The 27,984-nt window shown below is 46.8% G+C and overlaps 1 protein-coding gene across 1 annotated transcript in view; it reads left to right on the plus strand.

Moving 5' to 3' along the window:
- The first annotated feature begins 1,245 nt into the window (after positions 1 to 1,245).
- The window catches only part of LOC115077569 (olfactory receptor 13F1-like), a 92,758-nt gene continuing 66,019 nt past the window's right edge, over positions 1,246 to 27,984 (plus strand). Inside the window, exon 1 of the mRNA XM_029579864.1 lies at positions 1,246 to 1,788. Within this exon, the coding sequence (XP_029435724.1) occupies positions 1,252 to 1,788 (537 nt within the window). The 5' untranslated portion in view covers positions 1,246 to 1,251. The remainder of the gene's footprint in view (positions 1,789 to 27,984) is intronic.

A 27,984-nucleotide genomic window follows, 5' to 3' on the forward strand; every position in this document is an offset into this window, starting at 1 on the left:
GTACGGAAAACGATTCGCGGCAAGAAATCGCTTCCTGAACCCCGCTGGACTCCCAGAAACTTTTGGCCAGCTTGGGGGGCCTCCTGACCCCCAGAAGACTTGCCAAAAGTCCAGCGGGGGTCCGGAACGACCTCCTGCGTCGAATCGTTTTTGTCTATGGCCGCCGCAAAATGGCGGCGGCCATTTTGCAAAATGGAGCCGGCTGAAGACAACAGGATTCAATTGAGGGGGCCGTTCCGGACCGCCGCCGTTCTGGACCACCGCTAGATCCCCAGGTAATTTAAAGCATTTGGGGGGGGGGTTCGGGAGGGTGGGGGATTTAATTTAAAGGGTCGGGGGTGGGTTTTAGGGGGTTTTAGTGTGTCGGCTCACGATTTTAACGATTTTCACGATAGTTTACACACCCAAACGGCAACAATACGATTCCCTCCCCCTCCCAGCCGAAATCGATCGTTAAGACGATCGAGGACACGATTCACATCTCTAATGACAGGTACCAGCGCACCCAGGATACAGTATAGGTGCTGTATAGCACCTGTACAGTAAAATGGATTGCGCTTCATGGACGCTTCTTGGACGCGCTTTGGACGCAGCTTGCATTTGCATGCCATTTAAATACTGTATCGAGTGGTATGTGATCCAAACTGTGTGCACGGCAAACGAGCGGGTGCCCGGCACTGCCACACTCTTTCTACCGTGTCCTTACTGTATCGGCCTGATAGTAGGGAAACACATGTATATGAATTTGAGTGCTGATGTCAGTGACTTTAAGACTTGAATGAAAGAATTGCTTACAACATTAGCAGCAAAAAAATACAACATGAGTATTGGAAAACATTTTGCTACAGTTGTATTTATATCACTATCCGTATTTCCCAACAGATTATGAGCACTGAATCAATGGGTGAGGAGAATAAAACATTGAACACAGGATTCATGCTTCTGGGTTTCTCCAGACATTCTCACCAGCAGCTCCTCATTTCTGTTATGGTTTTACCTGTCTTCCTTATCTCTGTGCTGGGAAACCTTGGGTTTTTAACTCTGATGTGCTCTGACCGTCATCTCCATAAACCCATGTACTTCTTCCTCAGTAACCTGTCCTTCTTGGATATCTGTAACACCTCAGTCACACTCTCTACACTGCTGGAAACTCTCTTAAAAGAGAAAACATATATTTCCTTCTCTCTATGCTTCACACAGATTTACTTTTTCTTAAGTTTCATAGGTATAGAATTCTACCTTCTCACAGCAATGGCTTATGATCGCTATGTGGCAATCTGCAACCCTTTGCGGTACCCACTCATAATGAATAAAAGTGTCTGTATCTCATTGATGGCTGCTTCATGGATAACTGGCTTTCTGGAAGAAATTCCTATCATAGTTTTTGTATCCCAGTTCTCCTATTGTGGTATCAAAAAGATTAACCATTTCTTCTGTGACCTCAATGCAATAATAAAACTCTCCTGTAGTGATACCCATATCCTTGAAATCTTAATTGTAACTGAAATTGTATTTTTTGCCTTTTTCCCCTTTATATTAACTCTGTCATCTTATGTATTTATCATCAAGGCCGTCCTGAAAATACGATCTTCAGAAGGGAGACACAAGGCCTTCTCCACCTGCTCCGCCCACCTCACAGTCGTTATTCTATTCTATGGGACTCTTATATCAACTTACATAAGGCCAAGCTCAATGTATTCCCCAGATTTAGACAAACTGTTTTCCTTGCTATATACCGTTTTGATTCCAATGCTGAACCCCATTATCTATAGCCTCAGAAATCAGGAAGTAAAAATTGCCCTCAGAAAAGGCAGAGATAGAAAGCAGTAAACAAAGACTAATATATATATATATATATATATATATGTATATATATATATACATATTAATCCTTGCTATCTGAAACTCTTCTATTTTCAACTAAGGGATTGATTGGTTCTAGCCAGGGTCCTAATTTAATTTTCTTCTGCAAATCAGTTAAACAGATTTGACTAAATTCATTAGGCATCAGTGTTGACCCCTCAAAAATAGGAATTCTAGGAGGCAGAGATTGTCTCAACCATACTGATAGTGTAGAGTTAAATTATTATTTTAGGGAAATTCACTTTCTGAATGATGCCTGGTTTATCTGTTGAATCAATCAACCCTACCTCCATTGCTATTTCTAGATTTGGGATGACCCTTAAAACTGTAGTAATTTGATACCATGTGAAAAACTCTCACAGGACCTGTAGGTCCAGGGGATATCCTGTGTAACAAAGGTTGGCGTAGCAGAAATTTTAAAAAGAAGTGCCATCTGCAAAGTCATTTTGTTCCACTGGTTTGAACATAAGTCGCTCCCCCTCCTCATCTTCTCTATCAAGCACAGCAGGAAATGTGGTGCTCTAGTGAGCACAGACTAGGGAAATTGGCCTGGATCCTCCACATACTGGTGATATCTTCTTAATTGTTAGGTCAGATTATTTAATGATGCATTTGTGTATGTTTTAGTCATGCCTTTATTATTTCTGTTTTATATTTTACTATGTTATATATTCATTTAATTTGTACTGTTATTTTGTGCATGCAAAGCAGCTCATTACCATATTCCTGATTTTACTGAGAGAGAGATTACATGTGGAAATGTGATAGTGGTTTAGAATCAGAGGAAGCCCCTGCATGCTGATGAACTTTGTATGTGATTATCTAGATTTCTAGTATGGACATAACTCTCAGAAAATGTCCCATTTATTAATTGATTACAATAGCACAACTGCTTCAATAAATGGTTTAAATTTTGGAGTAATCCAAGCTAGAGTGACTGTGCTTTCATTCCTGAAAACTAAAAGGAGGTACTGAGCCCTAAGAATCTTTAAGAAGTTTTCTTCCTCTGTAGGAAACTCATAGAGTGCAGGATGATCCCACAACTACCTGATGCACCTCCAATGTCCAGTAAAGGTATAGAAATGAAGTTGCATAAGAATCCTCAGCATCCCTTTCCTAAGGAAGGTACCTTTGCAGTCCCTGAAACTCACACCTATGGGAGACAATTTTTCATATTCAAATATAATTTAATAAAATAAAATAGCTCCTCTTGACTATCCAAACTAATAGAAAAAATGGTTTTCTTCTAACTCCTCAGCTTCCTTGAAGAGGGCAATATTCTACAACCTCACCAATCCAGCTTCAGAAAGGGTCACAGAATTGAATCAGTCCTATTGGCCATTACCAATGGTACTCATCTTAATGAGGATCAAAGCAGTGACTCTGTCTTAGTTCTAATAGAATTTTATGCTACCTTTGATGCAGTTGATCACAAACTCTTGATCCATGGCTTAGGAAATATTGACATTGAAGACACTGCCCTTAAATGGCCACACAGATAAGTGCACACAGATAAGTGCATTGTTATTCTTCATTAGACATTTTTCAGAATTAGAACAATCAAAAATAAGAAAAACATATTCACATGTGTTTTGTCACACAGTTTGGGAATAAATGCTCACTTGAACAATATGACCAATGATTAAATATAAGGCTGAGTCCTAAAGGTGAATTACTAATCGATGAAGCCGACTATGAAGGTCATAATTATTAACAATTGATGTTTTGAGATTGACAGTGTTAATGAGGACTTTTTGGTAGTTGAAACTTAATGTTAAATCCTTTCAAGCCAACAGAAACACATTCTGCCTCATGAGCCATCAAACCATCCACCTCCAAAGATCTAAATTATAGAATACCACAGGACTCTGATCTCTCTCTGATCCTCTTCATTATCTACATTTAATCAATCTGCAACCTTTCCCAGTCTTTCAACATTGAATGCCACCTATTCATGGATGACAAATTATGCATCAAAATTAGATCTGACCAAGGGTCTTCCATTGTTAATCTTAATAACTGTGAGGTCCATATTCAGACACAGTCTGGCTAGCAAAGTTAGCTGGATAAAGCTATCCTGCTATCAATGGAGGTATATTCAATAATGAAACTGCTCCCTAACTTTAGGACAGCTCTTTAGCACAATCAGACTTAGGACCAGGCTCATTAAGGCTTTTCTCACATTTTGTGTCTACGGGAATAACCCTTACAGCTGAATTTTAAAAGCCCGGCGCGCCGAAGTGGGCAGATACGCACGTGGATGGGACACATGTGCGCTGCAGAGATTTTAAAATGCCCACAGCCACGTGCGTATCTGCCCATATGCACATTGGAAGGCCTAAACTAAAAAAGAGTGGGCTGAGGGCGTCTGGTTGGGGTGTCGGCAGGCCGAGACAGCACCATTAGGCACTGTCCCACTGAAGTATGTGCCGGGATTCAACTGGCCCGCACATCCTGCTGCTGCCTCAGAGATCAAGTAAGTTTAAACAAAAACAAAATGTAGGGTAGCAAGCGAGGTTTTAGGGGACGGATTTAGTAGGGGAAAAGGGAGGCAGGTTAGGTAAGGGGTTTAGGAAGTTCCCTCTCAGTCCCCTCCTTTATTGGAGCAGATGGGCGGGAACTGGGTAAAAAGGCCTATTCAGTCACCTTGCGCAGGTTGTAAAATCTCCCCACTTATGCACGCGATTTGGCAATAGTGTGCACATGCACATGCCAATATAAAATTGTGTGCATGGGGAGGGTCGACGCGGGCATGTTATAAAATCAGCATGCACATGGATGCCTGTGTGGCCTTTGAAAGTTACCGTCCCTGTGAATTAGCCTGCTAACTCATTTGGCTAACTCTGAATATTGAAGTTAGCCAGTTAACATAGATGGCTAACTCCAATGTCACTTTTTAATGCAAATGTTTGCCAATTTTCAAGTGACAATATCTCTATTGTGTAGTTTTTAATTATTTTCTTTTTCATGTCATACGAAAGAGCATTATTTTTTCTACAAAAGTCACCTTGTTTCATTTTGGATCCGATTTTGCTTTTGTCAGAGTTAAGGCCTCAATGATATGCATCATTTACATGTGTGGGCGCGCTATGTTAAATTTGAGGCATCTTTGGCGTCCTGCTGTGTAACATGCAAATGAGCCAGAATGTGAAATTTTACAGCTCGCCGTGCTTACCATGCTTGTAGTTTAGGACACATCTTGCTTCAACAAACTATTTTAAATGACCCCTGAAAATGTACATTTTATTGTGCTGTTATTTATTGTATGAAAGCCTGAAAATACAAAAAGTATCACATTCACAAGGAACTAGGGTAATGTCATGTTAGCAGTGTGTTATAGCAGAGATTTTGGGAACATACCCTGGCCCTTGACACAACTGTTCTCTTTGTGTCCCTGGCATCAAATTTTTCTTTGTCCCAAAGGAGAACATTGAAGCAATCAGATCTGTTCAGGATGAGAGATCTAGCAAAAGTCATACAGTTGCTGGCACAAGGGAAAATCATTAATTCAGCCCCATTGATGCATCTAAAATGTGCATTAGCGCGCGCATGTTATAAAATTGTATGTACATTTGTGCCCACCGGGTAGGGCGCACAAATGTATCCCGCGCGCGCCAATTCAAAAATCTGCCCCAGTATTGCTACCTTCAATGCACCCATAACAACTTCATCAGGCAGACAGTACATTTATTCACAAGCCACTTTGTCATACATTGATGGGACATTCAAAAGCATGGGCAAGACAGAAAAAAACACTTGGGATTGATTTTAAGACCCACGTGCAGTTCCCGGTGCATGCACATGGACGCACTGATTTTAAAATATACATGTGTTTGCACGCGCATGTTATAAAATCTGGTTCCCATGTGTGCATGCATGCCGGATTTTAATATCTGTGTCCGCATGTGCAGGCAGGTGGGCTCTTCTGCGCGCGGGGGGTGGGGGGGGGAGGGTATTTTTTAAATTGCACGCAGTGACATGATTTGCCTTTTCCCCAGTTCCTTCCCAGTCTGCTCCATAAAGGAGTGAACTGGGAGGGAACTTCCCTACACCCCTACCTCACCTTCCTACCTTTTCCCCTTTCCTCCCCGACCCCTAAACTCTCCCTTAAGTTTCTAACTTTTTTTGTATTTTTACCTACCTACTCCAATGAGCAGACGTAAGTTCCATGTGCTGGTTGGCTGCCGGTGCATGCTTCCCTAGGACAGGGTCTAATGGCCACAGACCTGGCCGACCCCTGCTCCACCTTCCCGCCATGCCCCTTTTCCCTATGCTGCCACTTCTGCACGTACCAGGGTTTATGCCTATGGCGAGGCCTGTTGTAAATGCATGCGGCTAATGCAAGGCCCGGCCATGTGCATAGCTCTTTTAAAATCCAGGCTTAAGTGAATTTTTGTGAAATCTGCAGTTTAAGTGATTCTTTTCTTGTTTTGTGTCTTGACTTTTCTTGTTTTGTGCTTAAATAAAAGCTTGGAAACCTGTGGCTGGCACCTTGTCTGGCCTTCTGGAGTGGCTCCTAGGTGATGGGGTTGTTAATTTTGCCGAATTTCCAGTGGCTCAGCCACCACTGACCAATGCACGGTAACTAATCAGTATGCAAAGTTTTGCATTGATTTTGATGACTAATTTAAAAAATATGTCTAAATAAATATGTGTCAAAAGCTAAAAGTGTGGTAAGCACAGTAAACTGAGTTGCATTGTAAAATTTCACATATCTAGCTAATTTGCATATTTCATAGCTGGGTGCCAAAGGTGGCTCTTTTTAACATAGTGCATTCACACATGCAAATGATGCTTGTCCTTGGAAATGTAATTCTGATCAAAGCAAAGCTGGGTCCAAGATGAACCAGGATGACATTTGTAGCAAAAAAAGATGCTCTTTCAAATGACATTAGAAAGAAAACAATTTAAAAACTACACAGTAAAGATATTTGCAGCAAAAAATGGTGAAAATATGTATAAAATGGTGACATCATGTCTTTATGTAATTATATCTTTGCTTCCAGTTGGCTGCAAACCCTTCTAGTACAAATCCTAGATGTATGTCATGAGCCATGACTACTGATCCAGTTATAGAAACATAGAAACAGAAATGATGGCAGAAGAAGACCAAACGGCCCAGAACCAGGGGTCACGATTTGAAGCTCCAGGGAGGAATATTCAGAACCAACGTCAGGAAGTATTTCTTCACGGAGAGGGTGGTGGATGCCTGGAATGCCCTTCCAGAGGAAGTGGTGAAGACCAGAACTGTGAAGGACTTCAAAGGGGCGTGGGATAAACACTGTGGATCCATAAATTCAAGAGGCCGCCAATGAAGAGTGGGGGACTCTCCAGAATGATGGCTACTGCCTGGAGACAATACCCTTATTCAATAAACATATACATGGTTACTGTGACTCCAACATCACTCTAAGCTTCAACAGCAAGAGGAAATATGGAAAAAAGGATTTGCACTCACAAAGAGGGGAGTAGCTGGCTTGTTACGGCAGTTACTACCCCAAACCAAATAAGCCTGATACTTCACTTTCAATGCATATCCAGCATAGTTCTCTGCTTCAACGGCAGGGGAGAAGAAAAAAGGGTTCGCACTCACAAAGCGGGGAGTAGCTGGCTTGTTACGGCAGTTACTACCCCAAACCAAATGTGCCTGATACTTCACTTTCGATGCATATCCAGCATGGCTCTCTGCTTCAACGGCATGGGAGAAAGACTGATACATCACGCATTTCCAGCATAGCTCTCTGCTTCAACGGCAGGGGAAAAGAAAAACAACCAATAAGGGCTGTATAACATAGTCTGGGTAAAACAAATAAGCATGGGTGTAGCTTGCTTATTGCGGCGGATGCTACCCCTACTACCCCTAACTAATCAAGCTAGACATTTCACTTGCATGCAGCTCCATCACTGCTCCCTATGTTAATGGTGGGGGTGGAAGGGAAATAGAACCAAGAGCTAAGAGAAACAGATAAGTATGAGAGAAAAAATGTGTGAGGCTTGCTGGGCAGACTGGATGGGCCGTTTGGTCTTCATCTGCCGTCATTTCTATGTTTCTATGTTTCTATCCAGTCTGCCCAGCAAGCTTTCACACTTATTTTTTTTCATACTTATCTGTTACTCTTGGCCGTTATAAGTAACTTTTTGGTTCTATTTCCCTTTCACCCCCACCATCAATGCAGACAGCAGTGCTGGAGCTGCATCTAAGTGAAGTATCTAGCTAATTGGTTAGGGGTAGTAACTGCCGTAATAAGCAAGCTACTCCCGTTTGTTTACCCTGCCTGTGCAATTCAGTCCTTGTTGGTTGTCTGAATATAAATCCTCTTTCATTCCCCCCTGCCGTTGAAGCAGTGAGCTGCGTTGGATATGTATTCCAAGTGAAGTATCAGGCTTAATTGATTCGGGGTAGTAACCATCGTAATAAGCAAGCTACACCCATGCTTATTTGTTTACCCAGACTATGTAATTCAGTCCTTGTTGGTTGTTGTCTGAATATAAATCATCTTTTCTTCATTCTCCCTGCTGTTGAAACAGAGAGCTATGCTGGATATGCATTGAAAGTGAAGTATCAGACTTATTTGGTTTGGGGTAGTAACTGCCGTAACAAGCAAGCTACTCCCCTGCTTTTTTGTGGATGTAAATCTTTTTTTCCACATTTCCTCTTGCTGTTGAAGCATAGAGCAATGTTGGAGTTGCATTAACCGTGTGTATGTTTATTGAATAAGGATATTCATCACCAGATAGTAGCCATCATTCCCGCAAGCAAGCCACCCCCATGCCTCTTCTCTTCATTCACATCCTCTAGACTTTATGGATCCACAGTGTTTATGGCCTCATCAGGAGCAATGAGGAGTCAAAGTAGGCCTTCAATTTAGGGGTACCTGATTACACTGTTCTTGCACCCCAGGGGTATCACTGTGATGGGAGAGTGGACCTTCCCGTGGTGCACAGGTACCCCATTAATACTGTCTGAAGTATTTAACATGGTACATTTAATGGTACCACCCTGGTTCCAGGGACCTTCAGAGGCTCAACTGGTATGAAGACCCCAGTCCACCACTATTGCCATTCGCAATTGTCATGTGTGTGGTGGTTAACATATGGATGAAAAATACTATTTTTCTTTATATCCTGCCAGCTGCCACAATGGCTGTGAGATGCACCGCATCAGTCAATGCTATTATGTGTTCCTTGATGTCTGCTTCTCTCATTGCTGGGCACCTGACCCCATGCCTGCATGATCCTGGCTACTGTGCTTGACCTCCATTCCCCCAGCAGAGCCAACAGCTGCTGCCTCTGATACCACTGTTGTATAAGATCTAATTTACGGTGGTCTGACTGCAGCAGAGATAGATACAAAGAGAGGGGAGGAACAGGGGCTCTGTGCTCCGCGCGGCCGGTGCAAGGCCAATCGGGGTCCGGAGCACTCCCTGCGGCCTCCTCAACTTGCCGGGACGGTCCAGCAGGCAAGGTAGGCAAGTGAAGACAGCCCTCCCTCCTCGCGAGGTCTGCCCACCCCTCTGATGTCACAACCGACACTGCTTCCGGCCACCCGCAGGCCTAAAGGCAAGGCCCCGACCGCAGGCGCCGCGGGCCATGCATTGCACCCCTTAGTGCACCCTTTGAGCACCCTTCCAGCTGTGTACACCTGCTCCACAGGACCAGACCGCTGCTTGATCCTTCCTCTATGCCCCATGGTCTGCCAGTGGCTCTGTGATTCCAGGCGCCCGTTAAGGTTACCTGCCCCCAAGCACCTACTTTCAGCAAAAACTTCACACACCTCAGGTGACTTTTATTTTTCGCAGCTTGCCGTTAGTGTATGTACCATTTGTAACTGATCTTGATTCATCTGATACCACTGTATAATATGCTTCAACCACTTTCATATCACTGTTACCTTTACTGCATTATGCCTATATACTATTTGTGACCGCACCTTCATTGCTTATTTCCTCCTGCTATCTGACCCTCGCCTACAGCACTGCCCGTTCCTCCTTATCCCCCACCATGGCTGGCAATTCTAGCCTCCCCATCCCATGCATCCATCACCCCTCCCACAGAACACATCACCCCATATTAACCAGCCAGCCCACCCAGCGCAAATCCTTCCTCCTCCCTATCCTCATCTCCCCACTCACTCAGCTCCTAGGTCTCACCACCCTGTTCATCATGTTTCTAAATGCTCAGTCCCTATCCAAGAAAACTGTCATAATGTCTGACCTACTAGATGTCCACAAGCCAGACATATGCGCTGTCACTGAAACCTGGCTCAAGGTATTGTCCTTCTCAACCAGCTCCCTTCTGACACATATGACTTTTTCTCCATCCCTAGACCCAAGAAACAAGGTGGTGGTCTCCTCTTAGCTGCCAAAAAGCTCATGAATCTCAAACCTGTAAAAATCATCACACCACACAAATTAGAGATTGGGCTATTCAAATCCCAGAATCTCCAGGTCTGCCTAGTTTATGCCCCCCCTAGCATTCTCAAACACAATCCCTCCCCCCTTATTGAATCCATCTCCAATAACATCAACAGCGATGCCCCTGCCATTATCCTGGGGGATTTCAACCTCCATGTTGATGCCACCCCCCGCTCCTCCTCCTGTGAAGCCATCCTCAGCTCACTCGAAGCCATCGGCTTTACCCAAGTTATCACCTCCCCCACTCATAAAGCAGGGCACACCCTGGACCTCCTCTTTGTCAACTCCAGCATTCGCCTATCCTCTAAGCCACTCTGTACCCCTGCCCCATGGTCCGATCACGCTATTGTCAAATCTTACTTCTCCATAAAGATAACCAAATCATTCAACTCCCCCTCCACCACATCTATTGTCTACAGAAAATCCTGCCCTAGTGAGGACCTCACTTCAGCCTTCGCCAGCTCTTCGTTGAAACTCAACTGTTCAACCCCGAACGCAGCCCTAGACTCTTGGAGCCACATCACCTTAGATATTGCAAACAAACTGTGCCCTATCACCACACATAAAATTAAACCATCTGCAAAAAAGCAAAACCCATGGTACTCCCCAGACCTCAAATGAATGAAATATGAGCTCAGGCAAAAAGAACGTACATGGCGTAAAGACCCATCCCCGCAAAAAGCATCCATATTCAAATCCTCACTACTTCTCTACAGGCTAGCCACCCTTAAAGCCAAACGAGACTTCTACGCCCTAAGAATCCACGATTACAAATATAACCCCAAAGCCCTCTTCACCTATGTTTCTACCCTTACCAAACACACATCCCCCCCTATTCCTGACAGCGAAGCCAGCAGCAAATGTGAAGAACTGGGACGCTGCTTTCACGACAAAATTGCAACTATCCTCCTCTGATTTTCCCCTACACCCTCTTCCCTCCCGGCTGCCACAGGCACTGCCCCACCCTTGTCCTCCTTTAACGACCTTGAACTCGTTTCATCCACTGAAATCACATCAATCCTCAAAAAGATGAAACCTGCAACTCATCCCTCAGATACTATCCCTACCAAAGCCCTCCTCACCATACCTGACATCATCTGTAAGCCCATTGCTGATGTTATCAACTGCTCCCTCTCCTCAGGCATTGTTCCCGACTCACTCAAGCATGCCGTGGTCAAACCACTGCTCAAAAAAACCTCACTAGACCCCAAGGACCCTGCCAAATTTTGCCCTATCTCCAATCTCCCATTTATCTCAAAAGTCATGGAGAAGGTCGTCAACTCGCAACTTACAGAATTCCTTGAAACTCACAACCTTCTCCGCCCCTCCCAATTTGGCTTCCGTAAATATCTCAACACTGAGACCCTCTTACTTTCCTTGACAGACCACTTACTCAGGGGAATGGATCAAGGTCACAGCTACATTCTTGATCTACTGGACATTTCAGCAGCTTTTGATACCATAAATCACACCCATCTTCTTGCCCGCCTAACCGACATTGGCCTTTCTGTCACAGCCCTTAAGTGGTTCTCATCCTACCTCGACAATAGGTGATTCACTGTGAAAATAGGCAATGCTGAGTCCTCCCACTACACCCTCGCCCAAGCAGTCCCTCAAGGCTCCTCCCTCTCTTCTACCCTTTTTAACATTTACCTCACCCCCTTGTGCAAACTCTTATCGGAACTTGGCCTCAAATTCTTTCTCTACGCTGATGATGTGCAAATCATCATACCCATTCAAGGCTCCCTATCCGACGCCCTTGAATCTTGGGGAAATCATCTCGCTGCCATCAACTCCTTACTTACCAACCTCCATCTTGCTCTAAACACTTCCAAAACTGAACTCCTCCTCATATCCCATCACCTCCCCACCAACCCCTCACTCACAATTGACTCCGCTGCCAAGATTCCTCATGCACAGCCCTGCGCAAGGAACATGAGGGTCCTAATCTACCAACAACTGAACTTCAAAAAACATATCAGTGCCACACTCAAAGAGGGTTTCTTCAAACTTAATGTCTTAAAAAACCTGAAACCTCTACTTCACGCCAGTGACTTCCGCATTGTCGTCCAGGCTACACTGGCATCCAAGATGGATTACTGTAACTCCCTCTTTCTTGGCCTACCCTACTCCTCCATAAAGCCCCTCCAAATGCTGCAGAACGCTGTAGCCAAAACCCTCTCCAATGCTAGCAAATATGACCACATCATCCCGATCCTGAAGGACCTATATTGGCTCCCTATTCCCTCCCGTATCCTCTATAAATCCCTGACCATTATCCATAAAGCCGTATATTCCCATAACTCCAACTGGCTTGTAGATCCCCTCCAACTTGCCTGCTCGACTCGACCGACAAGGACCACAAACAAAGGGTCCCTCCATGTGCCCTCCCTAAAGAAAGCACACCTCACATCTACAAGGGATCGGGCGCTCTCCATTGCTGGACCTGTGCATTGGAACTCACTCCCGACCCACCTCAGACTTGAACCTTGCATCACCAAATTCAGAGCCCAACTCAAAACCTGGCTATTCAAACAAGCCTTTCCCCAAAATCCTTGACGAATATTGAATTGTGACGGAATACCGATCTGAACTTGACTATGATTTTGTTCTTATGACATTATAGTTCACTTGTTAATTGTTCCTAAGCTTCACTGCTCTCCTTTTTGGTTCTTTGTACCCCCTACCCTTCCCCTGTTTTTTGTAATTTCCGTTGCTATTGTTCGATGTAAACCGATGTGATGTTTCGACTAACATCGGTATAGAAGACCCTTTAAATAAATAAATAAATACATATTTTTTCTGTGCCCTGCTGCCTCTTGAGGTTTTTAGTATTTTCCATACCAGCAAGGGTACTGTTTATCTCTCTGGCTGGTGAAGCAGCCACCTCCAAGGTAGAAGAAGGATCTTGTTAGTAAGAGTGACTGCCTCAGAGGTGGATAGAGCTAAGGCAGGAAGAGTATTTGCAGTTGCTGGCTCTGTGGTGCCTGCCACTGAAGAATTCCTCAAAAGTGGGTTCTCTGTTCCAGCAGATGATGGTGTTGGGGTAGGTCTTACACTGTGACCAGCAATGCCAGGATTGGTGTTATGTGCTGCTGCTCACGTGCAGTCTGCAGAGTTGGAGTTCCTGGGGGGGGGGGGGGGGTGTTTGGCTGCAGCGGGTGACATTGCTGCAGCTTTTGGGGTGCCAGCCAGATTTTGGCAACGCTTTCCAGCTGGCACCTTTCTTATGTTTCCCCCAGCTTTGCCCATGCTGTTCTTTCTTTGGAGATATTGGCAGTGAAAGGAAGGGGTGTGCATTCGTTTTCGCCGTATTGGCGATCCGCAACATATATTGCACTATTCGTAGTATTCGTGGGGAAGCGAAACGTACCACGATTCCCCACGAATACACAAATCTTCGCCGAATTATATGGCCACCTAAATAAAAATTTAAACAAACCCCGCACTCTCCTGAACCATCCCAAGACTTACCAAAACTCCCTGGTGCTCCAGCGGGGAGTCCGGGAGCCATACCCTGCACTCACACACTCGGTGCCAATTTCATCATGGTGCCGATAGCCTTTATCACAGAGGCTACCGGTGCCATTGGTCAGCCCCTGTCACATGGCCATTGACACCATCTTGTGCTCCTACCATGTGATAGGAGGTGACCAATGGCACCGGTAGCCCCTGTGACATAGTATGGGCAAAGGCTATCAGCGCCATTTTGAGTACTGGCATCGGACGGCCGGAGTGCAGGAGGTCGCTCTAGGACCCCCGTTGGACCCCCAGAGACTTTTGGCCAGCTTGGGGGTGGCCTCCTGACCCCCACAAGACTTGCCAAAAGTCCAGCGGGGGTCCAGGAGCGACCCCCTTCATTTGAGTACTGGCCGTCCAATGCCAGTACTCAAAATGGCGCCGATCGCCTCTGCCCTCACTATGGGGTGGATTATAAATGCCCTGTGCGCGTAAATCTAGCTGGATTTAACCGCGCAGGGCCCTCGCGTGGTGGAGCGCCCATTTTGCATAGGCCACCGTCACGTGCAGAGCCCCGGGACGCGCGTAAGTCCCGGGACTTTCTAAAAGGGGCGTGTTGGGGGTGCGTCTAAAATGATGCGGCGTTTCAGGAGCGTGATGCGGTGTTTGGGGGGTGGGCCCGGGGGCATGGTGCCGGACCGGGGGCGTTGTCGAGGCCTCTGGACCAGCCCCTGGGTCGGGTGATGGCGTGCCAGCAGCCCGCTAGCGCGCGCAGATTTACATATGCTTTTAGCAGGCGTAAATCTGCCAACAAAGGTAAGGGGGGGTTTAGATAGGGCTGGGGGGGGTGGGTTAGGTAGGGGAAGGGAGGGGAAGGTGGGGGGAGGGCAAAGGAAAGTTCCCTCTGAGGCCGGCGCGCGCAGGTTGCACAAATGTGCACCCCCTTGCGCGCGCCGACCCCGGATTTTATAAGATACGCGCGGCTACGCACGTATCTTATAAAATCCAGCGTACTTTTGTTCGTGCCTGGTGCGTGAACAAAAGTACGCGCTCGCGCAAAATTTTAAAATCTATCCCTATGTCACAGGTACCGACCGTCGGTACCTGTAACATAGTGAGGGCAAAGGCGATCCGTGCCATTTTGAGTACTGGCATCGGACGGCCGGCGTGCAGGAGGTCGCTCCTGGACTCCTGCTGGACTTTTGGCAAGTCTTGTGGGGGTCAGGAGGCCCCCCCAAGTTGGACAAAAGTCCCTGGGGGTCCCGGAGCGACCTCCTGCACTCCGGCCGTCCGATGCCAGTTCTCAAAATGGCGCCGATAGCCTTTGCCCATACTATGTCACAGGGGCTACCATGTGCCATTGGTCAGCCTCTGTCACATGGTAGGAGCACAAGATGGCGCCGATGACCATGTGACAGGGGCTGACCAATGGCACCGGTAGCCCCTGTGACAAAGACTATCGGCACCATGATGAAACTGGCACTGAGGATGTGAGAGTTCAAGGGATGGTTCCCGGACTCCCCGCTGGACCACCAGGGAGTTTTGGTAAGTCTTGGGGGGGTCAGGAGGGTGGGGGGTTGTAGTTAATTTTAATTTTAGCTGGGACACATATAGAAATTGCCGTATTAAAGCATCGGGGCGTCATACGGCCGAATGCAACGTATCTGCTCCCCGACGGATCCGAATCACGAATGCAACGTATGGCGTCCCTCTGCATATCCCTAGTGAAAGGGAAGGTGAATGGTTCCTCTGAAGCGTGATTTATTTTTTATTCTTTATTTTATTTAACTAAAAATGAAAAAGATGTAGGCATAAATAAAATGTTTGTGAAAAATATAACTAAGTAACCTATGTTCAGAAATATACAGTAGGAAGTGCCCTGGGAGTGAGTAGTAAAAAGAAACTCAAACTCACTGAAAGTGCTGGGGCTCCTCAGTTGATCCTGGAAGGGCTGCAGCAGGTGCTTGATCAGAGCTCAGCCGGGTTGCAGAGCTTCCAACCTGACTGAGCGGCTGAGTTACTTCCCCCCTCCAGGAGCTCCCAGGGCCCAAGGGTCAAGGCAAATTATAAAACTAAACTAAAATAAAAAAAGGCAATTATGGAGGAAGGGTTGAAATAACTAAACCAAACACAACAAGAGAGAAAGAGCCCTGACCTTTAGCTCCTATGGGGGTTTGAAAGGCAAAGCACAAACAAATGAAAAATGTAAAGCAATCAAATAAGAAAGAAAATCAGCCCTAGGATTAACCCTGCCTAAATAAAACTCACCCTAAAACTAAAGCCCTGAAAAACTGCCCCTCTCTAAAATAAAAGTTACCCTGAAACTAATAAAAATGTGTGTATTGAGTAATTAAAAATAAAAGTGTGAGAAGTGAATGGGGGAAGGGAAGAGAGGATGCATTCATATACAGGGAAAAGCAGAGGAGTTTCATTTTCCTAAAACAAACAAATAGAATAACATTCTAAATAAATAAAATAGACTCTAACTAAAAGTGAGGACCAATACCTCAACACAAACCTAACTAAAATATGTCAAAATTATGTCTAAAGAAATGAAAATAAAGGTTTCTTTAATCCCTGCAGCAGGAGCACAATGTGCACACAGCCTCTCTCTAGGAGGTAACACTAGATCGGTTTCTGATCCAGTGCCACCTAATGGTCGCTCCAGATCATTACATACAACTTGGTTTCTCATTAAGGGGAACCAAAGAAAAGAACCAATCTAAACTAATTTCACCTAAAACCAGTATAACTTGACTGTAAATCAAATATAAAAATTGTGCATGGGGATAAACAAATATTACAGTGAAGAATGTGATCTGGGAGGGTAGGTGTTGAGCAGAGCACACTATTGAGTGCCCATTGGCAGGTAAAGGTGTCCACCATTCCAGTAGATACCATGACGTAGTGGCCTGTTCACAGGTAGGAGAACACCAATGCCTGGAACAGGAACTCACATTCCATGTCCTTGTTTAGTGGTTGCCTCCTGGTCTTGTATATGGACATTTTTTTGCAAGAGCGTGAAGGAAGTTGGGGTACGGGATTTGGTGTACCCAAAAATAAACATGTCAGCAGAAAATGTAGCCAGAACTGCAGACACAGATTTTTACATAAAAGAAAAAGGACTGTGGTCTGGTACAAAAGAAAAACACAAGAAATATGGACCCTCAAAAGGGACAGGAGAGGGAGGAGTCCATGAAACAAAGCTAAAAATTCAACCATGCTAAGAGTGCCATGTATGATGCTGCAGCTCAGGTTCCCAGCGGGCTCGACGTGTGCTGGGAATAGACAATGCCCACCAGGGATTCTCACCCTCAGATGGCAGAACAGTCTCCTGCCAGATGGTGACTGAGTAGGAGATGAAGGCAAGGAAGTGCATGGAGTGCAGCATAAGTGAGTAGATCTTGCATCTCTACATAGTGAAGAAATGTGCTGGGATGAAGTTTGACAGTCTGGATGAATTGCCTGGGTGGGGAGGCAGAGGGGGCTCACGACACATGAAACTAATAATCATTTCTGCTTGTATGGGGATCTGAATTGGGTAAGGATAACTGGTCTGCAGAATTCCCTCAAGGAAGAAGCGATGGTCAATTGACAGATGTTGCAAGACTCATGGGATGGGCTAAGGTCACTTACTCATCTCTATTGTAGCCGAAGAGATCTATAACTTTTGTGATCCTGCCCAGCATTAGCCAACTGTGACCCATAGTACGAAGACCATCTCCCATCACTATACTGTCACTATTGCCACATGTGTGGCAGCCAGTGTACAGAGGAAAAGTACTATTTTTCCATACATCCTGTCAGCTGCCACAGTGGCTGAAGATCCCACCTCTTCATCCAGTGTCAATACATGGTCCTCAATAGTTTCCCCTCCCATGTCTGGGTACCTGAACGCATTACTCCAGGTCATCCCATGGAAAGGGTAGGTGACATGACTTATTTGAAGAGAGGTCTAATGTTTATAACCTGACTGGGTTGGTCCCATTTCCCCGCCCTCACAGAGCCATCAGCTGCTGAGCCTAAAGCACCACCGCATAGGATCTTACAGGCCTATGGTGGTTTGGCAGCAGCAGAGGTGGGTGTGATGACAGGGGAAGAACTGGGCATCTGAGCCCTGTCTGTTTACTGTCCCGCTGTTGCATGAGGTGGTACAGCAGCAGCAGGGGTACTGTTTCCTTCACTGGCCGGTGATGCAGCCACCTCCAAGGCAGAAAGAGTGGTTCTGCCAGTCATGGTCGCTGCCTCGGTTGAGGATGGGTCTGAGGCAGGGGAGGTGGTCATAGTGTCTGGCAAGGTGGTTCCAGCCACCAAAGATTCTCTCGTAAGGGTAATCCATGTCCCAGCATTTGACAGGGCAGGGACGGCAGTTGCTGTGTGCACAGCGGTGGCAGGAATGACTTTATTATTATTCACCACTGCTGGTGTGGATTCTGCACATTTGGGGAGTTCAGCAGTTGTAAGTGCTGTTAAGTGGTCGTGAGGGGCTGCAGCTGATGTCATTGCTGCAGCCTTTGGGGCATCAGCCAGAAATTGGGAGATGTTCCTATGAATGGTTTAAGAAGCCAAGTTATTCCACCGCTGAGCTAGCTCCTTCAATAAACTTTTAAAATTTAAAGTCAACACTATAAAAAAATTGTTGGTTTAATGAAAGAAAAAAAAAAGACATACTAATCTCATAGTATGAATAACCATTTATCATAACTATTTTGAAGATCTGTTTCTCTCTTACATACTAATATTTATTATTTTTTCTTAATTTTTTTGTTAGACTCAATACTTGAACAAGCAGTGCTCCTACCATGTGACAGGGGCCAGCCAATAGCATGGATACCCTGCCACATGGTAAGAACAAAGGGCCATCGGCGCCATTTTGATTAGTGGCAGCCGACGGCCCAAAAGCGGGGGATCCCTCCTGGGACCCCCACTGGACCACCAGTACTGTTACAAAGTTTTTTGGGGGATCAGGAGGGTGGGGGAAGCTAAGGGATCTGTTTTAAAGGTTCGGGGTAGGTTTTTTGTTTATCGGCTAAGGTCGATTAAAAAAAAAACAATTGGACCAAACGAAAAAAATTTCACAATGTGAATCGGAACCAGAATCGGAACAGATGTGAATCGGAACCGGAATCGTTCCAATTCCGGTTCCGATTCACATCGCGAAATTTTTTTCGTGCGGTCCGATGATTAGAGATGTGAATCTGAATCAGAATCGGTTCCGATTCCGGGTTCGGGGACTATCGGGAAATTTTTTGTGTGCGGTCCGATCGTTTTTTTTTTTATCGGCTGTGCCCGAGCCGATATACAAAAAACCCACCCCGACCCTTTTTAAAGATGGCGCTGGCCGTCCATAGCTCCTACCACCCTACTAGAAAAGTTTTTGGGGGGTCAAGAGGGTGGGGGATGCTAAAGGATGTGTTTTAAAGGGTCGGGTTGGGTTTAGGGGTTATTTTTGTGTGACATTTTTTCCACCCTCCCCCAAAATGATAACAGAACCCCATGAACAATTTCGTGGGGTTTTCCTATTGGTTTCGGGGAGCCCCTGATTTCTGACGAGTTTGAAAATATTGTACAATATTTTCAATCGTCAGAAAAATGCTTCACATCCCTAGTAATGATAGTATAAATTAGGGATGTGAATCATTTTTCTGACGATTGAAAATATGGTACGATATTTTCAAACTCATCAAATATCGGGGGGGGGGGGGGGGCGGCTCCGAAAGTGATAGGAAACTCCACAAAATCTTTCTTTGGGTTCTGTTATCATTTTTTTTTTGGGGGGGGGAGGGATGGGTGGGAGGAAAGGGCATTCAAAATCAACCCCCAAACCCACCCCAACCCTGTAAATCTCATTATTTAGAATTCTCCACCCTCCCGACCCCCCAAAAACTTTTCTAAAGTACCTGGGGGTCCAGCGGGGTTCCCAGGAGTGATCTCTCACTCTCAAGCCGTTGGCTGCCAGTAAAAAAACTGGCACTGATGGCCCTTTGCTCTTACAATGTGACAGGAGCTATCGGTGCCATTGGCCGGCCCCTGTCACATGGTAGGAGCAATGGATGACCCGCGCCATTTTTTAAAGATGGTGCCAGCCGTCTTTCAATAATGTAAACTCTCACCAATGTTAATGTTAAAATTAGCAGAAAAAAACCCACCCCGACCCTTTAAATTTAATTATTTAAAATTCTCCACCCACCTGACTCCCTCCAAAACTTTCCTAAAGTACCTGGGGGTCCAGCAGGGGTCCGGGGAGAGATATCCCACTCTTGGGCTGTTAGCTGCCAGTAAACAAAATGGCACCGATGGCCCTTTGCCCTTACCATGTGACAGGGGCTATCGGTGCCATTGGCTGGCCCCTGTCACATGGTAGGAGCAGGCCATCCATTGCTCCTACCATGTGACGGGGCCAGCCAATGGCACCGATAGCCCCTGTCACATGGTAAGGGCAAAGGGACATTGGTGCCATTTTGATTAGTGGCAGCTGACAGCCCAAGAGCGGGAGATCACTCTTGGGACCCCCGCTGGACCACCAGGTACTTTATACAAGTTTTTGGGGTGTGGGGATGGTGGGAAATTCTAAATAATTAAATTTAAAGGGTCGGGGAGGGTTGTTTTTTTTCCCGGCTTGCGACAGATGAAAAAAAATGCCCAGAACCGCTGGAACGAAGATTTCCCGAGGTTTTTTTATGAACATGATACTGGAAACAAGTCCGGTACCAATTTGCATCCATAGTATAAATTAGTATCTGAGTCAGTCTGCCAGGTTGAAATAACAAGTCTTAGTGGAAGACTCAGGTACTCATGAAGCCAGGTCTGTCTGGTGTGCTACGCAGTCTTTGCTTTGACTTGGTCAGTGAGTCAGGGAGCAATCTTAAAGGCATCAGGAAACATGGAGGCTGGATTTTGGGACAACAGCAATATTAACATTGGTGAGAGTTTGCATTATTGAAAGACTTTGGGATCAGGCGTGGTGTCATGGGGGGGGGGGGGGGGGAGGGCAGTTATGCTCCTTTTATGGCCTTGTGATGCCTCTGGGCTGCCGATGCTGCCTGTTCCATGCAGCAGTGAGATGCTGCTGATCCTGCTCCTGCTTCCTGTGTGGCCTGAAATGCCATTGACATTCTCTGACGTGGCTCATTGCCTCTGCTCACAATTTAAAGGGACCACGGAATGAAAAATCCTGCAGCTGTTCCTGATGATATCATTAGGGATGTGAATCGTGTGATCGATCGTCTTAACGATCAATTTTGGCTGGGGGGGGGGAAATCTGATCGTCATGTTTATTTTTGTTAAAAAATCATAAATCGGGGGAGGGGGGAAAACCGGCTCACCAAAACAACCCTAAAACCCACCCGACCCTTTAAAACAAATCCCCCACCCTCCCGAACCACCCCAAAATGTTTTAAATTACCTGGGGTCCAGTGGGGGGTCCCGGCATGATCTCCCATTCTCGAGCCACAACTGCGTTAATAGAAATGGCACCGGTGGCCCTTTGCCATTTCCATATGACAGGGCAAAGGTAGCGCCGGCGCCATTTTGGTTTCTGTCCCCCCGACATCACGAGTGCAGGAGATCACTCCTGGACCCCCACTGGACCCTCAGGGACTTTTGGCCAGCTTGGGGGGGCCTCTTGACCCCACAAGACTTGCCAAAATTCCAGCGGGGGTCCGGGAGCGACCTCCTGCATACGGGCCGTATTGCCAATATTCAAAATGGCGCCGGCGCTACCTTTGCCCTCACTATGTCGACATAGTGCAGGAGGTCGCTCCCGGACCTCCGCTGGACTTTTGGCAAGTCTTGTGGGGGTCAGGAGGCCCCCCCAAGCTGGCCAAAAGTCCCTGGGGGTCCAGCTGGGGTCCGGGAGCGTTCTCCTGCACTCATGACGTCGGGTGACAGGAACCAAAATGGCGCCAGCGCTACCTTTGCCCTGTCATATGGTAAGGGCAAAGGGCCACCGGCGCCATTTCTATTAACGCAGCTGTGGCCCGAGAGTGGGAGATCACGCCAGGACCCCCCCACTGGGCCCCAGGTAATTTAAAACATTTTGGGGGGGTTCGGGAGGGTGGGGGATTTGTTTTAAAGGGTTGGGGTGGGTTTTAGGGTTGTTTTGGTGTGCCGGTTTTCCCGCCCTGCCCCTCCCCCGATTTACGATTTTTGATGATAAATCAGGGAATTGCTATTGTATCGCGGCTCTAACGATTTTTGACGATTTAAAATATATCTGACGATTGTTTTAAATCGTCAAAAAAAGATTCACATCCCTAGATATCATTACTTCAGGCTTTTAAAAGTTTACCTCTCCCATTGCTCCAGGTCTTTGCAAGGATTTCCTGTGGTTTCAGGTCTTTCAGATTCCCCGGTTTCATGTAGGTTTCTGTTCCTGATCTCCTGGTTCCTGTGACGTAGTCTTCATTCCTATATCCAAGTCTTCAATTCAATCCTTCAGAGTCCTATCCAAGGCTTTGCCACTGGTTCAAGTCTTTGGAGTCTCTTCCCATTTCCAAGTTCTGACTTCCTGAGGCCGAGTTTCAGGTTCCTGAATCTGAGTTCCAAGTTCCTGAGTCTGAATCAAGTTCCTGAGTTCAGAGTTCTTGAGTTTGAGTTCCTAAGTCCTGTCCCTGATCTCTGAAGTTCTTGTTCCAGCCATCCAGTTAGTATAGCTGTTTAAAAAAGCATTGGATAAGTTCTTGGAGGAGAAGTCCATTACCTGCTATTAAGTTCACTTAGAGAATGGCCACTGCCATTAGCAACGGTAACATGGAATATACTTAGTTTTTGGGTACTTGCCAGGTTCTTATGGCCTGGATTGGCCACTGTTGGAAACAGGATGCTGGGCTTGATAGACCCTTGGTCTGACCCAGTATGGCATGTTCTTATGTTCTTATCCACCTCTTCCAAGACCTGACCCCTCATCTTCTTCCTTCTAGCCATCTTCCTACCTCAAGCCTTGTGACTGAATTTAAGCCATTCTTCAGTTTAAGGCCATGCTTCGCCTTCGTCATGTCTGTCCAAGTTTCAGCATATTGTCCACATCTCCAGAGTCACCTCTGAGCCCTCTGCCTCCCTCTCTCCTCACACTCAAACTGGTTCCAAGCAGCAGTCCAAATGGTCTTTCAGAGTGGGTTGCTGGTTCTCAGTTCCTAGTGCATGTTATGCTCAGGCTTGTGGACCCTTGGCTGACGAGAGGATGGAATACCTTTCGGAGGTTCTGTAGGCTCTCTCGTCGGGTGGCGAGGCAGAACAGGAGGCAGGACCAGATGACCCTTGGCACTGGAGACTGAGGCGAACACGGAGGCGGTGAAGAGACGAGATGAGGCGCTGTGTCTTCACCACTGGTGGTCTGCGGTCCCCCCGGGAGGAGCCCGTAGGGACACGACCGCTGGGGCTTAGGTGGACCTAGGGAGGTCAGGGTAACAGTGCAAGGGCCAACTGGAGCTTCGCCCTGGAATCCCGCGGTCCCCCCAGATGGAGCCCGTAGGGACCCGGGCCGCTGGGACTTAGGTGGGCCCTTGGAGGAGGTGGTCTTGAAGGAGTCCTAGGTCAAGTGCCAGAGGGTCAACACTCACCAGTCCGAAGTCATGTACCAGAGAATCAGCGCTTGCCAATCCAGAGTCAGGAACCAGAGAATCACCGTAAGCCAATCTGAAGTCAGGAACCAGGAACGTCAAGACAGAACAGGAACGAGATCCAAAGCTTGAAGACTTACCGAAGCAAGCAGACTAGACAGCGCTAGGGGACGTTGCCAAGTCGAGGAATGAGCAAGGGAAGTCTCCCTTTATACTTCCTCTGCTCCAGCTCATAGGGAACAGTTGAGCCTGGTTAAAGACCTTTAAATCGACTCCACCCTCCCGACCCCCCCATAACCTTTTAAAATTACCTGGTGGTCCAGGGGGGCCTTGGGGGGCCTCGGGGAGAGGAGAGATCCAGGGGGGCCTCGCGGAGAGATTTCCCGTTCCCAGGCATCAGCTGTTCTAAAAAAAAAATGGCGCCGATGCCCCTTTGCCCTTACCATGTGACAGGGTATCCGTGCCATTGGCCGGCCCCTGTTACATGGTAGGAGCACTGGATGGCCGGCGCCATCTTTAAAGATGGCTGGTGCCATCTTTACTCATCAGCCCCAATTATACTATACTCTATAATAGGGGCTGATGAGAAAGATGGCGCCGGCCATCCAGCGCTCCTACATGTGACATATCTTAACGATCAGATTTCCTCCCCCCAGCCGAATCTGATCGTTAAGACGATCTGGCACACGATTCACATCTCTAATATATTCACTTCATTTCCAAATCTGCCTAAAAAGGCCCAACCCCACCCCATCCCGGAACATCACTTTTCTATGCAGCCAAAAGGAGATTTATTTATTTAACCATTTTCATTGTCCTCTTCTTCCTTTAAAATATGTCCAGTGTGGATTTAATAAATTACAGATATATAAAATGCAATAAAAAGCAATACGGACAACAATCACAAGTAAAACTTGATGAAACAGAACAGCTCAATAGATTCCGTTCACACATTGAAAGCTTGGATTTGAAGGCGATGCTAAAATATAAAATATAAAGTCTGTATTTACTTCCTGAAAAGCTCAAAGTCTTTTTCTGCTCTCAGTTCAGTTGGGAGAATGTTCCACAATGAGGGGCCCACATGAGTGATCAGGCCCAGTGAGATGACCCGACACTTTCTGCCCCGGTCATCTCTGCGGTGACGGCTTGAAAGGGCCCTGGCTGCCTCTTCCTAATGAGTCTCAATCGCCGCTTTCTGACTTTATTTATTTTTAAATCTACCTGATGGCAGTAATGGCAGCAGCAGTTGGCGGTGGCTGAGCCTGATCTCGGTGCCTCGACGTTGTCCTCCAGGCAGCACCAAAATTGGGAGGGGGCTGGGACCAGCGGCCACAACATCCAGGCACAGCTTTCCCCTTTACAACCGTAGTCTTAATGACCCGTACCCTGCACTGCCTCTCCCCCTGCACTGGAACCGCTGCAATCCCTCAAACACAAATTCTGGCTGAAGCCTCGCACCCTCTCAGACTGCTCCATCCTCAGTCACTGCACCTTACCCCTCACAGCTCTCTGGTCCATACCCCTCACAGCTCTCTGGTTCACCCATGGCCCCCAGAGACCTGCATCATCCCAACGACTCCAACTCACAGCATCTTACAGACTCTGGCCGTCTCCTACTCCATCCTCAGTCACTGCACCTTACCCCTCACAGCTCTCTGGTCCATACCCCTCACAGCTCTCTGGTCCATACCCCTCACAGCTCTCTGGTTCACCCATGGCCCCCAGAGACCTGCATCATCCCAACGACTCCAACTCACAGCATCTTACAGACTCTGGCTGTCTCCTACTCCATCCTCAGTCGCTGCACCACAGTCCTGACAGCTCTCTGGTTCACTCATGGCCCCCAGAGACCTGCATCATCCCAACGGCTCCAACTCACAGCATCTTACAGACTCTGGCCGTCTCCTACTCCATCCTCAGTCGCTGCACCACAGTCCTGACAGCTCTCTGGTTCACCCATGGCCCCCAGAGACCTGCATCATTTAACGGCTCCAACTCGCAGCATCTTACAGACTCTGGCCGTCTCCTACTCCATCCTCAGTCGCTGCACCATACCCCTCACAGCTCTCTGGTCCATACCCCTCACAGCTCTCTGGTTCACCCATGGCCCCCAGAGACCTGCATCATCCCAACGACTCCAACTCGCAGCATCTTACAGACTCTGGCCGTCTCCTACTCCATCCTCAGTCACTGCACCTTACCCCTCACAGCTCTCTGGTCCATACCCCTCACAGCTCTCTGGTCCATACCCCTCACAGCTCTCTGGTTCACCCATGGCCCCCAGAGACCTGCATCATCCCAACGACTCCAACTCGCAGCATCTTACAGACTCTGGCCGTCTCCTACTCCATCCTCAGTCACTGCACCTTACCCCTCACAGCTCTCTGGTCCATACCCCTCACAGCTCTCTGGTCCATACCCCTCACAGCTCTCTGGTCCATACTCCTCACAGCTCTCTGGTCCATACCCCTCACAGCTCTCTGGTCCATACCCCTCACAGCTCTCTGGTTCACCCATGGCCCCCAGAGACCTGCATCATCCCAACGGCTCCAACTCACAGCATCTTACAGACTCTGCCCATCTCCTACTCCACGGCCTCAGTCAGTACTTTCTTTTTATTTATCTATTTTATTTCTGGGCCTATTTACAAGTGATTTAGGATGACAAACATGACACCAGCAGCTGCCTCACACTAGAGGTGTGGGTTCAGGAGCCAGATGGACCAGCAGGCTATATTTTCTGAGTTTTATAGGATGTAGCTTTGTGCTTGAGTTCACTGAAAATTTTACTATGCCACAGCCTCTATCCCTTTTCCTCATCTAATTAGAAGCAGCCTGGAATACTTCAGGGTCATGGAGAAATACAAAATACAAGATGGAGGCATTACCTAGATAGAAATTAAGAACAGCACTTAGATGTAAAAGCAAATAAGCTGGCAGTTAGGGAGTTAAAGTCTTGTCTTTGAAGAGTAGAACTAAGTGCAGTGCTAGAGCTGAAGGCTGGGGAACACCTGACATTTACCAAGATTTAGTTTATAGACACAGAATATACTTTTACAGGTCCTATGGATACGAGTACACTCTCAGCTTTTGAGGATCACACATTTTTACAGTAGTATTTACTTGCTATCTGAAATAATAGTTATATAATTGCTTTTATTTACATGAAACTATTGATGCTGATTTTATTATTATGATTCTGGCTGTTCGACAGAATGTGTTACATTTAGAGAATGTGCAGGGCTAGTGGTCCCAAATGGAAGAGAGAATGACGTATAAAATGACGATTAGAAGTAGTGAATAAAATCTAAGAAACCCATCATTTCAGAGTAGTCCTAAGAACACACAGCACTTTTTTCTTATCAGTTTGGTATTATTAAAAGGAGACTTAGTAGACCAAGAAACAACATAGCGTATGTTCCACCCAAAGAGCTCAACTGAGAGAGGTCAGCTTGACAAACTCTGCAAAGACCCAGAGTTCCTGATACTGCCCAGTCTCCTGAAAGAGATCCTGCTTAACAAGTTATCATCTGGAGAAAAAAGCAGCAGACATTCTTCCAGGAATGTGACTGCTTCTTGATAGGTCATTTGTATATATATTATCCCTGTTAGCGAGGGAAGATTATTCACTCTGCTAATTTGTGCTTGTATAACCTGACAGACTGGATTTAGCAAGCATAGTACCAAGACTCCAGAATGAACTCCAGAACAGACTCCAGAATGAACCTTCAGAATAGACTCCAGAATGAACCTTAAAAAATTAATTAACAGCACCACCAAAGAAGGCTTTTACAAACTACAGGTCCTAAAACAGTTAAGACCTCTCCTTCACTTCCATGACTACCACTCGGTCCTTCAAGCCATACTATTCTCAAAGATTGATTATTGTAATGCGCTTCTGCTTGGTCTCCTGCCCTCTTCTACCAAACCTCTTCAGATGCTGCAAAACGCTTCAGCCAGGATCCTCACAAACTCCCGCTGGCAGACGTAAATCCCTGGATAAAGGTAGGGGGGGTTAGATAGGGCCGGGGGGGGGGGGGGGGGTTAGGTAGGGGAAGGGAGGGGAAGGTGAGGGGAGGGCAAAAGAAAGTTCCCTCCGAGGCCTCTCCGATTTCAGAGCAGCCTCGGAGGGAACGGAGGCAGGCTGCGCGGCTCGGCGCACGCAGGCTGCCCAAAATCGGCAGCCTTGTGCGCACCGATCCAGGATTTTATAAGATGCGCGCGACTATGCGCGTATCTTATAAAATCCAGCGTACTTTTGTTTGCGCCTGGGGCACCAACAAAAGTATGCAATCGCGTATTGTTTAAAGATCTACCCCTATGACTCTAAGAGAGCTTCTGAAAAGACAAGACAATGCTTAGACCTTTCAATGGAGGATGTTAGCCTCTTGATCCAGATGCCAGGTATAGCCTACTTTAAAAAAAATGCTTTACTTGAATTGGTCCTCCATCCTGTGTGCTTTCCTACTTCTCTCACCTCAGGTCCAGCTTGGAAGCTCCCTCATCCAGGAAATGGTTGGTGGCTTTAGTTGCCAGTCTCACAGCTGCACATTTCAATGGGACATAGGACCTCATTTGCTAATGCTAGCGCAAAGGTGCGCTAGCGTCATCGGGGTGGAGTCGGCCCCGGAAGAGGAGGAATCGGGGCATCACCGGGGCCGACCCCGCGAAAAAGGCGCAGACAGCGAA

The sequence above is a fragment of the Rhinatrema bivittatum genome, chromosome 16, assembly GCF_901001135.1.
Source record: "Rhinatrema bivittatum chromosome 16, aRhiBiv1.1, whole genome shotgun sequence".
Taxonomy (NCBI): domain Eukaryota; kingdom Metazoa; phylum Chordata; class Amphibia; order Gymnophiona; family Rhinatrematidae; genus Rhinatrema; species Rhinatrema bivittatum.